This window comes from Filicampus tigris, chromosome 6, assembly GCF_054856515.1.
Source record: "Filicampus tigris isolate MCC_2025a chromosome 6, RoL_Ftig_1.0, whole genome shotgun sequence".
NCBI classification, from domain to species: domain Eukaryota; kingdom Metazoa; phylum Chordata; class Actinopteri; order Syngnathiformes; family Syngnathidae; genus Filicampus; species Filicampus tigris.
In genome coordinates, this window is record NC_141222.1 from 20312072 (window position 1) to 20327838 (window position 15767).

General features: G+C 38.5%; 1 protein-coding gene across 5 annotated transcripts in view; it reads left to right on the top strand.

Moving 5' to 3' along the window:
- LOC147146173 (caskin-1-like) overlaps nt 1–15767 on the top strand; it is a 38577-nt gene that overhangs the window by 4626 nt on the left and 18184 nt on the right. For all 5 annotated transcript variants that reach the window (XM_086033422.1, XM_086033420.1, XM_086033423.1 and 2 more), the window contains exons 2-10: nt 3470–3521; nt 5037–5134; nt 10267–10412; nt 10525–10620; nt 11679–11800; nt 11904–12012; nt 13137–13245; nt 13768–13862; nt 14074–14188. In XM_086033422.1, coding sequence (XP_085889548.1) covers nt 3470–3521; nt 5037–5134; nt 10267–10412; nt 10525–10620; nt 11679–11800; nt 11904–12012; nt 13137–13245; nt 13768–13862; nt 14074–14188 — 942 coding nt within the window. The remainder of the gene's footprint in view (nt 1–3469; nt 3522–5036; nt 5135–10266; nt 10413–10524; nt 10621–11678; nt 11801–11903; nt 12013–13136; nt 13246–13767; nt 13863–14073; nt 14189–15767) is intronic.

Sequence of the window (15767 nt, forward strand, 5' to 3'; positions counted from 1 at the left end):
TCCTATCATAACCGAGCGGCCGACCGTATGCGAGACGCATATGCAATGGTACGAGCGGTTGCCATGGTAACAGAGTCTTGGTTGTAGCGTCTTCGCTAAAATTAACATAAATTTTGAACTCCGCACGACCCACAGATTATGAGAAAATGTGTTATTGATTTGCATAAAGCGCTCAATAATGTATAATTCGGCGGCCATTTCATTAGGTACACCTACACCATTTAAGGCTGGGGTGGGAAAGCGTTTGCTCAAGGGCCACATTGGGTTTTGAAATTGGACGGATGGGACAGGTAAAAAAAAAAAATGTGGCTGTAAAATATTTAGAATTTTAATAATGAAATAATTCTTACTATTTATAATGTATTGTAAGATTTAGAATTGATGAACCAGTTGTTAAAAAATAGTAAAAACAAAAATATTGATAATAATTCTATAATATGATATACAATTTAAAAATGTAACAGGTAAAAAAGTAAACATTTGAGTGTGCATGCAAAATGGTTTATTTGATTAATATTGATTCTTATTGATTGTTATTGTCTACAATAAATGACCACAGAAATCATTTAACGAGATAATAAATGAAAGGTAAATGAGTACCGGTAAGTACATTTGAATTCACCATTTCAGGAAAAAAAAAGGCAAAATTAATGACAGGAATAACTATTTATTTTAATAATTAATAATTATTTTAATAATTCATTGTCATGTTTTACATTTCTTTTTTAAATGATAATGAATCAATCTATTATTTAAGACAATAAATATTTATAAATTATTTTATTTGTACTATTTGTTAATATGCACAATCCATAAATAAATCACTTATTTAATATAAATACATACAATGATTTATTTATGAATATTGTTACTGATTTTATTTTATATAAAAAATTACTAGTTATTTAATGAGATCGTCCTGAATGAATTGAAAATGCATTTGAATTAACACATATTAGGAATAATAATTTCATTAAGGAAAAAAAAAATATTCATTTACATTCATTAACCAAATGATAATTAATGAACCAAATATTGAATAAACTAAATATTACAAATATATATAGCAATATATTTTTTATCTTACCATTTTAATGTTGTTTGCAATATTTGATTTAGCCACGTATTCAATGGAAAAAACATGTTTTGTCATTTACATTTTTTTAAAAGTAAAAAGTAGTACTTCTTTGAAATAAATGAATACAAATAAATGCAACTAAAAAATACATTTTGATAAAACAAAAAATGATACCTTAATGCAAAAAATAAAATATCTTATTTTAATGAATATTGTAATTCATTTTTATGATGCACTAATTCTTTTGTAAACTGATTTTTTGGGGGGGGGGGGGTTGGAGCCTAAATGAATGCAGAAAATATTACAGTACTCTTAATGATGTAATGACAATGTAAATGCTCAACCTTACGTAGACCAGTCGTGGTTTATGACATCTGGCCTGACCTTTTCCCCCCGCGGCCATGTAAGCGATGCAGAGCCACATTGTGTCACACTGACAACAATTCTGAACCTTTCCCTCTTCTTATACGGCTAAAAACAACATTAATCGTAATGGATTTGGGTTATAGGACGGTGTCCTGGCCCGAGAGCAACCTATTGGGAAAAAGATCATCAGGGTGGATGGTGCGGCTGCTGGGGTTCATGTGACTAACTGACAGTCTGGCGCTGACACAGATATCTGAACTCATTGATTCATCTGCCAGTTCACTGGGGGGAAGGGACGGCTCTTTTTTTTTTTTTTTTTTTTTGCATTTAATCCAAGAGCAATGGCAGTGGGGAGGGCGCAAACAGGCGCACACACACAAAAGCGACATGCTTGTCAGCTGCTGAGTGTAAACAAAGCTGCACAACCACCAATCAGTTGCCACTCTTTAGCAAATTACAGGGAAAATTAGAGTGTGAGAGCAGGATGAAGGGATGAAGTGCAGATAGGGATGCGGAGAGAAGGGGAAAAGCTTTTGCCCAGATTACACAACAGCCTCAGATTATGGCCTGGTGCATGGATTATGAGGGTTTGACAAAAAAAAAAAAAAGTAGAGGGAGAGAAGCAAACCAGCACTGTAAAAATGTGTGTGTGTGTGTGTGCTCGTGTGTGTGTGTGTGTTAGCGCTCCTTGCTGCAGTTTGGTGTCTTCATCCTTCTTATGTGCTTTCAAAGATCAAGGTTATCGCCACACGCACACACGATGTGTTCACATGCACACAAGCCCAAACATTAGGAATATATATGCAATAAAAAAAACTAAAAAAAACACAAATACCGCACATACTCGCACTGTGCTTTTTGCCAAGATAAACCCACATCTGTCATGCTCACCACCACCAAATTGGAAAACGGTTTTGTTTTTCATCCTTGATTTAAGGATACGATAAGCAGAATTTGAATGATAATAAGTGATTCATTTTTCCTCTATATTACGATTTCAATTCAATGTGCAATATTTTTCAAGGTCCTGCTCTCTCTTTTTTTTTAAACAGAAGTAATTCATCTGCATTTAAAATAAAAAAAAAAAAAGACATTTAGTATTCAGAAATGTTTAAGTCATATATCTTAGTCTTACGCTTAAAGACAAATGAACCATGAATTAATATCAAAGTTTATTTACTCCAATTAGCATTTTTAACTTGCTAAACACTTTGAATTGCATCCTTTCAGCATTCAGCATTCACTCCAAAAATTTCACCAAAAAAAATGTGGTTTACAATATGTAAACATAAATCAGTAAGTCATAAATCAGATTTCAACAATAATATAAATAAATCTATGGCTTTATCACTTCAACTTGGAAACGCCTTTGTGATTTGAAAATTGCATTCGCCTACATTCCGATGTCGATTTAAATTTGATTAATTGTTCAGCCCTGGTATAGACTTCACAGCTCGTATCAGCACCTCACAGAAGATAAAGAATACGTCCATCCATCCATGATCCAAACCGCTTATCCTCATATATTGCTAAATTGAATTTGTCACTGACCTGTTTCCCATTATGGGTCAGCATTAGCATCAAGCTAGCAGACTGAAGGCTAATCTATGTGATTCAGGAACCGACATTATACATTTCTGGGTGATGGCCCTGGCTGCTGGTTAGCAAATGATGAATGACAAATTGGCTGCTCTTACATTACTGCGTCACACTTGAATGTTTGGCCCAGTAGATACAGCAACTCGTTGTCATTCGGAAGCAGTGGCGACTCTGCAGGCTCCTTCACAGCCTCAGTGTGACATTGTGCTTCCATTCAATTGGTCAGTTGCCCGGAGCTCACTGCCTCTCTGGAGGAACCACCGTCAGGTTTTGCAGCGCTCAAAGGCCATAAAAGTGGTGCAGCCTGCCGGAAACCTGCAGGGAATAAATAAATATGTAAAGCGGAGACTACATGAATACACCGTGTATTTTTTTTCCTAGGTTTGAATGTAGACTCTTTCTATAATAAGTCTTCTTGTGTTTCAGAGCTCCTTGGAGCAGCCAAGCGAGTGAACGTCAACATTCAGGATGCAGATGGGTAAGGAGAAACATTTCAATCGTGTCAGAAAGAATAATCCCATAAAATGCAGACAATGTTTCCTCCGCTGCTATTTTGTTATAGCGAAAGTCAAAAGTTTGACGAACCAGGCCTGAAGTTGTCCAAAAATTCTTTGCAATAATATCTTCTATGCCTTCACTAATCCAAACATGGCATTATGATTAATTTTGTGTTTGTGGATTATGAGTCAAGCAGCAAAATACACCTGTTTTTGTCCATCTGTGGGGGCGGCCATTTTGTCACTTTCTGTTGACTGAAAATGACACACAGATCACAGTTGCTCAGGGCTCAGGTAACGACCAATCACGGCTCACCTGTTTTCTGAAGCTGAGCCGTGATTGGTCGTTACCTGAGCAGTTGTGATGTCATTTTCAGTCGACAGCAAGTTGCAAAATGGCCGCCCCCTGAGATGGACAAAAAAGGAGTGGATTTTACTGCTTAACTCATATTCCACAAATGCAATATTAACCAGAATGTTTCGGCTTGTGGGCCTACAAAGACAAATTCAGGGTTAACTTCCTCTTTAAGTTAACAACTCTAATTGAACTAGATAAATACAATCTTTCATATTAACTCACAATTCCTTTTTCCTTTATTTTTGTGTAAACCCAAACTATAAAACCAAAAGTATTTATGTATAACCATTCTGACAGTTTATTGTAATACAGATTAATTCATTGCTTGTTTTTGATTAACAATAAATCATGAGAAGAGGACCTTGGAAAATAGCTACATTTTCAAAATCGTTCATCTCTAATACGTCTCTCTGACAAGCCAAAACAGTTTGCGCAAGCAATAATAGATAACAAATAAAAGCAGCAACTTTCAAGCAGAATAAAAGTTAAAGTAACAAGTATGCAGCATTTCAACTACTCTGAAAAGTACAGTTCATCCAAAAAGTGAAGTAAATGGAACAAAGTAAATAGATCATCTTATTTACTACTACCCACCTCTCTAACTAAGCGAGTGGACATTTTTTTCAAAATAGTGTGTCAGTGTTCCCTCCAAAGCCCAACTCTTCATTTCAGGCTATTTTTAGATTTTGTGATTGGTTCATCTGTATGTGTGCACATGCTTGGTTTGTCATTGTGTTCCATTTGGCTTGGGATTTTTTAACATGATGGGAATCACATCATTGGTCCCAACTGCATGTTTAATGACTGATGATTGGTCGATTCGGCTCCAGGGCCCGGCCTTTAAATTCACGGGGGATCCATTAGACACTCACGCATTTACACACTCACACCCCCACACACACGCGCTATGTGTGTACGCCAGGCTCTAGGGCAGAGCAATTGCTTATTAATGGAAGTAGGTCATTTGCACCCATCCCGGCCGACACGCCCCCCCCCCCCCCCCCATCGCTCTCACACTGAGCCGAGGGGTGGAGCTGTTCTACGCCAAAGATTAACTCGGCTTCAAGTTATGCTCCGATTTTACACGTACGTGTGTATTACTGTGTAACATTTTCACTTCATCTGTGTATGTGTGAAGGTTGTCACCTCTGCATCACGCTGCTCTGAGTGGCAATAAGGAGATGATCTCTCTGCTGCTGGAGGCTCAGGCGGCCGTGGACATTAAAGACAATAAAGGTAAAAAAAAAAAAAAAAAAAAAACATTTGCATATTGCATCTCATTGTGTTAAAGGGATAGGACACTGCGCAAATGGTGGAAAAATACTCACTGGAAAATGTATGTAAGTGAAAGACATGGGGGCGGGGGGGGCACCATCTTGCTACTGAGCAATGCATTGTGGGTTGAGTTTGAATTTTCACGAGTGTGGGAATTCCCAAATAGCCCTAAACGCAACAACGTAAAACACGTTGAAATGTTGCAAGATTGGGATTCTGATATTATTAGGGATGTTTGATACCACTTTTTTTACAGACTGATATCAGTATTCATATTCACTCTTTGAGTACTCACAGCTAGCATCTTTTGATATTTACATTTTAACACAATGACAAAAAATTGTTAACAAAGACGTTTCTTTCTGAGGCAGATGATGATTTGCTTTGCTGATGTGTCAAACTGCCGTAGTATAGCACCAACTACTGCTCAGGATGACTTACTCGATGTACTGACTGGTATCGGCAGCCACCGCAAGTATCGATACATTCAAATAAGGCTGCTATCGGCACCGACACCAGGTATCGTACTCGCTCATCCCTAAATATTATGAGACAAAAATTTTGATTTTAGTAGACTAAATTTGTAATACTACAAGAAAATATTTGTAATGTTAAAATAAACTTGTCAAATGACAAAAAAGAGTACGTAGCTGTATGCTTTCTCAAGGATAAAATTGTAATAATCGCAGGGAAAAAAAGTAGATGCAATTTTTCGAGAATTGAGTTTTAACATTAAAAGAAAAAGGTCAAAACATAATTTCATAGTCGTAGAAAAAAATATTGTAGAGAATGAAGCTGTATACTTTTACATGAAAAAAAATAGAATTTTATGATAAAGTTGTACTATTACAAGAACAAAGAATTTCAGGAGAATGGACTGGTAACATTAAAAGTTGAAAAGGCAGAACTACTTTAAAAAGGTAATTCTACAAGAATGCGTCTAAAGGTTATGTTGGTAAAGTTGTAAGATTACAACAAAACAAATGAATTTTATGAGACTAAAGTTTAAGCATTACAGGAGGAATATCAGAATAATGCGAGAATAGCCGTCATGGTTCAAGAAATTGTATTCACAGTAAACTTTAATATAACATTTCTAAATTTAAATCTGAATCTGAATTTCACAAGAGTCAAACATAATATAATAATAAAAACAGAATTTCTTTGAGGATAATGTCGTAGTATAATAAGACAAAAATAAAGAAATAAAGAATTATGTAATCTTACAATTTAAAAAAAAAGTTATAAATGTACATTCATCAAACCATAATATTACATCCCAAAAAGTTTGCAAGAATTAATTCCTAATACTACAGGAAAATAAATGACAAGAATAAAGTTGCGGTATTACAAGAAAAGTCAGGATTTTATGATCATAAATGCTGGAATCTTAAAAGAAAAAAAGCTCACAATTTTACAAGAATAAAATCGTAATATTACATTAAATTTGTGATTTTACAGATACTGATTTGCAATATCCATCCATCCATTATCGATACCGTTTATCCTCACAAGGGTCGCGGGGCGATTTGCAATATTACAAGCAAAAAAAAAGGGAAAAATAATGTTACGAGAATAATGACAAAATGTAAAAAAAAAAGTTATTTTACAAGAAGAATAATAACATCCAGAAATCCACCCAACCCGGAGTGCATGTAAAGCACATTTTTGGAGGACAGTAGAAATCCTATTTATCGACATTTGGAATATTGTCATAGCTCATCCTCGAAAGACGCGCGTTACATTTTACATGCTGTTTATGAAAAGCAGTTGTGATAATAAATGCAGAGAAGAACAAGCCCCTGTTATGTAATAAAACGGTGAGCTTTCTGAGGACAGAAATAATATTTGTGCAAAACGACAGATTTGTGTGCACAGCAAACAGAGAGCAGAAGTGAGAGCGAGAGCCAACCAAGAGGAAGGAGAGCAGCCCAGATTTTTCCCTTTTTTTTTTTTTTCCACCCCCCCTCCTCTGATATCACCATCCATCCCAGTCTGGCAGAACAGGAGAAGACAGAAGTTTCAGTGCAGATGGGAGACGTAAATCCTCCAGGATGGAGTACTGCCCAAGTCTGTCATGCGCGGTGTGTCTCTAAGTGGACGCAGACACCCCCCCCCCCCCCCCCCCCCACACACACACACACTTCTATTGCGCTGTACTTCATGGAGTAGTTCACCACAGAGGATGTTGTGAGGAAGCCATCAATTATTTGTTCATTGCTCTTCTCAAGTGATATAGGAGGCTTTGTGCACGTCCGTGTTGTATTTATAGATTTATAGGAAGAATTTCACCTGCTTGGGGCAAGCCTGTGCTTTTTGACACTATTTGGCGCTAAGTCAGGGGTCAAAAGTCCGGCCCGGGAGCTGTAAAAGGCCTGCTACATGTTTTTATTTATGTATTTATTTTTTATGAATAATATTTTAATTATACAATGAAACAACATTTTATGAGAAAAGGCAACAGTTTTTAAAGGGTATGTTACACTCTTTTTATTTTTGTCAAAATTTGAGGGTTTTGGTCCGCAGGTGTCTGACTGTGATTATGTCAGGGTACAGCTATAGTCGATTTATGCAGAAGATAAAGAATTCATGCCTGGGAAATCTATGTGTACTTTGTAAGATAGAAATGTATCAAATATATTTTTAATACATCGATGAACCAATTACTTAGTGAAATAAAATACTTCAAAACATGTCAAATGTCACTTTTAATAATAGAATTATAATTCATTCTCAGATTTGTATTCAATATATTTTGGGCTCTATTTTTGTGCCTCGCGTATGTCTAGCGCAAAGTCCGCGCATGAGTGAAGTTTTCTTTCGTTTGGCATTTTCGTAGACAGGCGCTGTATTTGGCCCTCAGTGGAAAACATTTAGACATCCGTGTATTAAGGCAGCCAGCAACTAAAACGTCGCTTAAGATGCCAGGATAAGGTGGCTGACCTGGGCATCCCTGTTGATTCCTGCCTTGGAAGAAAAAAAAAAAAACAGACAACCAGGAAGATGGCCAATCAGCTCAGCCAACACGCTTTCTGGGGGGGGGGGGGGGGGGGGGGGGCAGAAGATCTTTCTAAATATAGCAAATGGTATCTAATGTCATGCCCACTTTGTCTACGTGGAATTTACTGGCAGAGTGCTGAGCGGGAGAGGTTCTAAAGCGCTCCCCGACAGAAGTGTGTCAACACTGTCGGTTTTTAAATGAGATGCGCAGCCTTTGCTAGCGTACAGTAAAAGGCAGAGATGGGCATTCCGTCCCGGGGACGGACGCCCATTTGGGAGACGGAGGCCGAGAAGTTTTTTAAGCCATTCCACCTGAACGAAAGGTGCACCAAAGTAAATTTGATGCTGTGCTTGAACCGTTTGGAATATCGGCATAGTTTTGGTCTATTTTTGAAGGTAACACTTTGAATTTTTCTCCTCATCCGTCAGAATGTTTTTAAGTGCTACTGGCATTGAATTATGGAAGTTTGAATACATAAAAGAAGGCCGACCCACGGACGAGCCACGGCCTTCTATGTATTCAAACTTCCATAATTCAGTGCCAGTGGCACTTAAAACGATTCTGACAGTTGAGGAGAAAAATTCAATTTGTTATCTTCAAAGAGAGACCAAAACTACGCCGATACTCCAAATGGTTCAAGCACAGCATCAAATTGACTTTGGTGCACCTTTCGTTCAGGTAAAACTGTCACGTGGAATTGCAAAGGGCTACAAAGGACGCACTAAGCAAGGATGGAAGTGGGTTTTCCGTCTCTGTAATCGTCCCTAACCGGGTCAAGAACCGACTGACGGATTGCGTTGGGTTCTTTTAAAAAGAAGGACCACTAATCACTACTACGATACCACAGAGCTTGTTTTAACTGTAGAGTCCTTTTTTTTCTCTCTCCTCTTCTGCTCTTCTTCTTCTTTTTCTTCATCTTCATCTTCTTCATTCCCCTCAGAATGCAGTAGCCCCTCACTCAAACCGGGCCTGGTGGTCCTCGTGACTCAGCCCAGTGATGTGGCTCATCACTTGAATCACCACTGAGGGCTTTTTGAGTGGCCGCCATTAGAAGAGCTCTCCATAACTGGTAGACATGTTGATCCTGTTTGGGTGCGCTCTTCTTGGGGCAAGTTTTTCAGCCTCTTTTGGGAGGGTTCTCCCCATCCAGGCGTTTCTGTTTGCTCACAGTTTGTCTCGGAGGTCCCGAAAGCATTGACACTCCTCCACTACAATTCCACTGCACTACACGGTGATATCAGGGTCCTGGAGTGTGGCGAGAGTAATTTGATGGCAATCCCTGGGGGAGCCCTGAGGGAGACATCTCCTCACAGCAAACACTGCAACAGATGATTTATTACTACCTCCACCAAGGAAGTTTTCACCGCACTGGGTTTTGTTTGTTCGTAACTAGACGAACAATTGAGAAATTACTGGTTGTCTGACTCAGCACCTACGTTGTCATTCCGTCAGTGGCTTGTAAGAGGAAATCAACCGAAACACATTTTTTTCAAGAATATGCTCCATGCAGGCTCACTAGATGAAACAAGGCATTCCGATAAATATTGCGTTAGTGGAATAAGAGTTTGAATCCACCCGTTTTTAGCCTTTTCTGGGGGGGGCGGCCATTTTGTCACTTCTGTCGACTGAAAATGACATCACAACTGCGCAGGGCTCAGGTAACGACCAATCACGGCTCAGCTTCAGAAAACAGGTCAGCCGTGACTTCCTCTTTAAGGACAATGATGATTGAGCCTTGTGAACTCTGCCTAGCAACAAGGGCCAGGAACAGAGTGCAATGGCCAGCCATCCCTTTTGCCACTAACTTGATATGTACACCCTTTCCTGGACTGATCACCAGTCAATAAAATATACTAATACAATATAAAATAGCAAATATTTCAGCTGTAAAGTTTTAGAATGAATCACATGTGTGATTTAGACAACACCAGAAAAACTGTAGTTTTGGTAGCCGACTAACAGTATGAGGTTGGTGTCCCTATTAACCCATTTTACCCCTCGGATCCAGAAATTCGACTTCATATTCTCATTTTAAGACGGTGTGTTTCCCCTGCATCTGTGTGCTCAAGGGTGTCACCTTTTGTTTTTGTAGGGATGCGTCCTCTGCATTACGCCGCCTGGCAGGGCAAGACTGAACCACTGAAAATGCTGCTGAAGGCAGGCTCGTCCGTCAACGGGCAGTCGGACGAAGGGCAGATCCCGCTCCACCTGTCTGCTCAGCATGGACACTATGACGGGGTAACGCTTGTGACCTTGGGCCTTTTTGCGTTCTTCGCCTTGGCTTCATCGTACATGCGTTTTGCTTTGACGAAGCGTGTCATTCACAATGCACCGCTTTGCGTGTTTACAGTCGGAGATGTTGCTGCAACACCAGTCCAACACTTGTATCTCAGACACTGCGGGAAAAACACCGTTGGACCTCGCCTGTGAATTTGGACGTGTCGCAGTGAGTATGAAAGCAAAATAAATGTCACGAGTAGACCAGCGGTGAGTGGTCAGAGTCAGCAAGGCCAGCAGAGAAGGCTTTATCTGGTTGATAAAAATTCCAAAAAATTTTCACGTTTAGTATATGTTGACCAGTGACTAGATTGTTAAAAAAAAAAAGATGTACTTTCATTTCAATATTGTTTATGTTGATCAGCATCTATAGGGAGTATGATGTATTTTTGTACAAATATATTTGTATTTTTGTTTTCAGATGATTAAATTTCGCAATTTTACCGTCAACCCTTGCCTATCAGCATTCCGCAATTTACAAATTCCACTATTTACGGTATTTCAGTGGAACTTATTCACTGAAAAAGTAGCAATTAGAAGAAAGTATGTTGGGTTGATACATATAACTGAAAGACTAAGATTCTTTTAGGAGCTAAGTTATGGAGTGTCTATATATGTTTTTGTTCCGCTGAGTGGCTATTAAAAGGAACATTTTTTCCAAAATCTTTTTCAAAAACTAATGTAAATTCCTCAGATTCATAATCCCTAAAGTAGCTGCAATTATAAAACACACGCGGGCCACTTCATTATGTTCAAATGCACAATCTGCGTGAGGTATTAACTTAATGATACAGTATTATTGTGCTCATAATGTGTCGTGGTGTACAGATGCACTGCAGCCTCTGGACAACTGTTCCTAATGTTCTGCACCTCACATGTAGCCCAGTAAGGCAACTAAATCATTAACACTTTGATTAACAAATACATGACATTATCTATCATCTGTTCAAAACAAAACCATAGCCTGCTTTATTGCATTTGTATCATCAGCAAAAACAGCTATGAAACAGCTCCCATCCAACATTCAATTAAAAACTACAATGCTGAATTAATTGCGTGCCTCCCTGATTACTCTTTTGTGCAGTTGAAGCCTATTTTGAATAGATCGTGCGCAAATGGCACATTAACACCATTTCCGTAAGTCCATTAATGCTATTTCGGAATGAACCGGTGCAAAACGTGTGATTTCATCCACTTTTTCAAACTATTATTGTATATTTGTGTTAGGTGGTGCAGCTCCTGCTCAGCAGCAACATGTGCGCCGCTATGCTGGAGCCCAAACCCTCTGACCCCAACGGGGTGTCGCCTCTCCATCTCGCCGCCAAGAACGGACACATCGACGTAATACGGTGGGAAAATTCACTTCATCAAACACTTTCAGTCTGCGCTGTCTGTAAAAACATTTTTAAGTGCGGTATTGCTCCATTCCAATCAGGCTAACACATGTTGCAGGTTGCTGATTCAGGCTGGCATTGATATCAATAGACAGTCCGAGTCTGGTACAGCTCTGCATCAGGCTGCCCTCTGTGGGAAGACAGAGGTAGTGCGCCTCCTGCTTGAAGTAAGTCTGTCATCAGAGGCTCTCAAACGTTTTGGGTCCAGGGCACACCCCTCATAATACATGCACCGCTTTCAAGTCGCAAATATTTTGCCGAGGTCGCCTTGCTTCACCTGTAAAACTTAACGTGAGAAATTACGTTACGACGACTACGAATACTACTTTTGAGCTTTTCTAGGTCACCTCCAAAACCTTAAGAGTCCTCAACTATCTGCTTAATCACCTATAACGGGAAGCTTATTTCAAAATAACTGTAATATAAACACCATATAATTGTTTGATGGATTGAATTTTGTCAAAGCGGGTCTTGAGTGTTTTGCTTTTTCCATATCAGAGGAAAAAGTTGTTCATATAATATGTTAATAATGTTTTTAAATACATATTCTCCTTTGTTTTTGTCTTTATATTATATTGTTTGTTGCTGTAACCAGTGAGTTTCCTTGCCGTAGGATCAATAAAGTCATTTTCTACCCACGCGAAGATGTTTTTTGAAGCTTAGCAGATGTTAGCTTAGCATGCTAGCTCATTAGTAGCAAACCTAAAAAATAGCCTGGCATCCTAGCTGCGGACGACCTTCTTTTTAGCCTGTGTTACCTTCAAATTTCCTCTGCTTCCTCTCTTGCCTGTCTGCGTGCAAAACGGTCTGAGTAGAAAACAAGTTGAGCGTTTTTGACGGAATACGTCAGGCTGGGCAATATTTGTCACGCTTGAGAGATGATGCAATTTTGAGGACATTAGCCGGAAAAGTCATTACGGAGCTTTTGTTGTCAGCCTTCTGGATGAGAGCGAGGCTGCAGTGACTCACTGGAGTGAAAGTGAGACTGGAAGAACATTCTACATTTGAAGCATAAGGATACACGCAAGTGGCCCTGATTTAAGGAAAGTTGTAAAATAAGTACACGGGTGCCTTGGGACATGAGTTTAATTTGTTCCATGACCAGTCTCGACTTACATCTCAAACCATCTTTTCCTTTAATGAATGGCATCGTTTACATTATTGATAAAAGTGGACTATATTAAAAAGGTGTTCAGAGTTGCTATGGAAAGCTAGGTGCCCTGACGGTTATGTAACTGACTATACAGAAACTCAAAATGTAATACTGCATGACTGCGATTTCTTCACTAAGAGTGGGATCAGTGCCGGAGTGAGGAACACTCTCAGTCAAACTGCACTTGACATCGTGAACCAGTTCACCACCACTCAGGCCAGCCGCGAGATCAAGCAACTCCTCAGAGGTGAGCTCTTGAGTGCAAATTTAACACTATTGAGTTACATCAATGGACAAGAAGGAAATTCCAAATAATCCTTATTGATAGGTTAGTACAGTAAGGTAGCTCCTCAGCTCGTCTCAGCTGACTGTCACCATTCATTGCTTAAATAGAACAGTAATTAACAGTATAGAAAATTGGTGGCTGGATTTATATGCTGTTCCGCTTTATATTATTATATAATTTAATTAGCTACCTAATTATTGTTTGTGAGGGAAATTTGATTTGAAATCGAAATTTGAAAATTTCACACATAAGTGTAGTTGGGAATTATCTCTCTGGATGCTTTGTAAATGCATTTCTGGATGTATTATTGTACATTGGTGATATGCGTGTTTTTGGGGAGATCTTTTTGCTTTTGGGAAAAAAGGAAAACGATTGTAGTCCCGACGGAAGACTCTTTTGCTTTGATATGAGGTTGCAAATCCCCCTCGCTGAGTGCTTCCTCTCAGCGCCTGACTCTGCTCAGCTTCACTTTGTGTATTGCAGACGCGTCAGCAGCCATGCAGGTGCGAGCGCTGAAGGATTACTGCAACAACTACGACCTCACCAGCCTCAACATCAAAGCCGGAGACATTATTACGGTACAAAACATCTCGCAAACCCCCCTTACCATGTGAACTGCAGTAAATTCCTTCAAATCTCTACTTCAGAAAATCAGTACGAATCACTTTTTTCCCCATGTAAGTTGCAATATCACGTCCTCAAAAGTGTTTAAATGTGTCAAATCATCTGCCAAAGCATCATATTCAGTTCTTAATAGTTCTTAAAATAAGAGTTTGTTTGTGCCGACAGGTTTTAGAGCAGCACTCGGACGGCCGATGGAAGGGTTGCATTCACGATAACCGAACAGGAAATGACCGTGTGGGCTACTTCCCATCCAACATGGTGGAAGTCATCAAGAGGGCAGGTGACCACCCACACCACAGCCGTGCGTGTGCGTGTGCGTGTGTGTATGTGTGCTCAGCAGCCTCTTTACGTTACTCTAGTCTAGCTGATCATTAGTAGTAGACAGCTACAAACGCCATTTTAACATGTGAATCACAGCTTTTCCCTCCAAAAACGTCACTTCAACCCGTCTTCCTCCTCTCCATGTATATTTCTCCTATTATTCCATCCAACCCAATGAATACAACCATAGACTGTAGATTGGCAATGGACAATGTGTTACCACAAGTGATGCCAAAAGCTCTTAATTTTTGGCTGGTGGTAGTAAGACACACAAATTTCACCGCACCCCCAAGGATATTGGGGGCTGGTTCATGTCTGATATAGTTTTGATATAATGTACAGTCTATGGAATGAACCTGAAAACTCTACAGAGGCCTGAATCACAAAGCAACCTTTAATTACCTCTCCTTAATCTCTTTTGTTAGAAACATTGTTTTTATGTTCACCGTTAAGGCTGAACAATTTGTCAAATTCAAATAGAGACATTGCAATGTAGTAGAATACGATTTTCAAATCACAAAAGCTGCAATTTGGAAAAAGAAGAAAAAATGGTTCATTTCGGTCATCTGATCTCATCTTTATTTATTTATTTCGGATCTAGATAAGTTCAGTGATTCAAATTACCACATATTAAATTGCAATAGCAATATTGAGTGGGAAAAAAAAATCACAATTAGATTATTATTCACGTTAGCGAATAATATTAATGTTGGTGTTATTCCTCTTTTCTCACATTCTATTTTGCCCAAGAACCATACCAATGCTATGTTAAAGCTATAAAAACTCTCTTTATTGACAAATGATGAAAAGTATACTAAAAGCCCAGTTTTAGTTATGCCTTGTACATCTTCTTTTTTTAAAGAGCTGCAGCGTGCTAATTAGCAGTTAGCTGCTAATATTAGCAGTTGGTGTTATTCCTCTTTTTCATGTTCTTCTTCTCACTTTTTCAGAATAATTATTGCAAAAATAGCCAAGAACGGTACCAATTTCAACATGTTAAAATGATAAAACAGTCAATTCACACTTTTTGGGGGCTAATGCTAGTGTATAGCGTTATTCCTGTTTTCTCACGTTTTGCTTGAAAATAACCAGCAAAACTCCGTAATAATACGTAATAATAGAGTGAATCTTTTCATGCTGGTGTTTTCCTTATTAAAAAGGTATTACAAAAGTTTTTGCTGTTTTTTTTTTGGGGGGGGTAGTCTGAAACAGATTCGTGGCATTTCCATTCATTTCAATGGCTCAAAATGATTTGAAATACAAATCTTAAGTATCTCAAGGCACAACTGTTTATTAAAAAAAATCTTAGCTAGCTAGCTAGCAGTTAGCATCTAATGTAAGCATCAGCATTAATCCCCTAGTTTACTTGTCCCTTCTTGTAATATAAAATTGTGTATATTGAAAATATATTTTCATTGTATTATTAAAAATCAATCAATTCATTAATGAATGAGATAAATGAGTATTTTATTTAAATAAATAAATAACTTTTAACGAAGAATTTTTTTGGGGGGGGAATGCAATGAATATTACAAGAT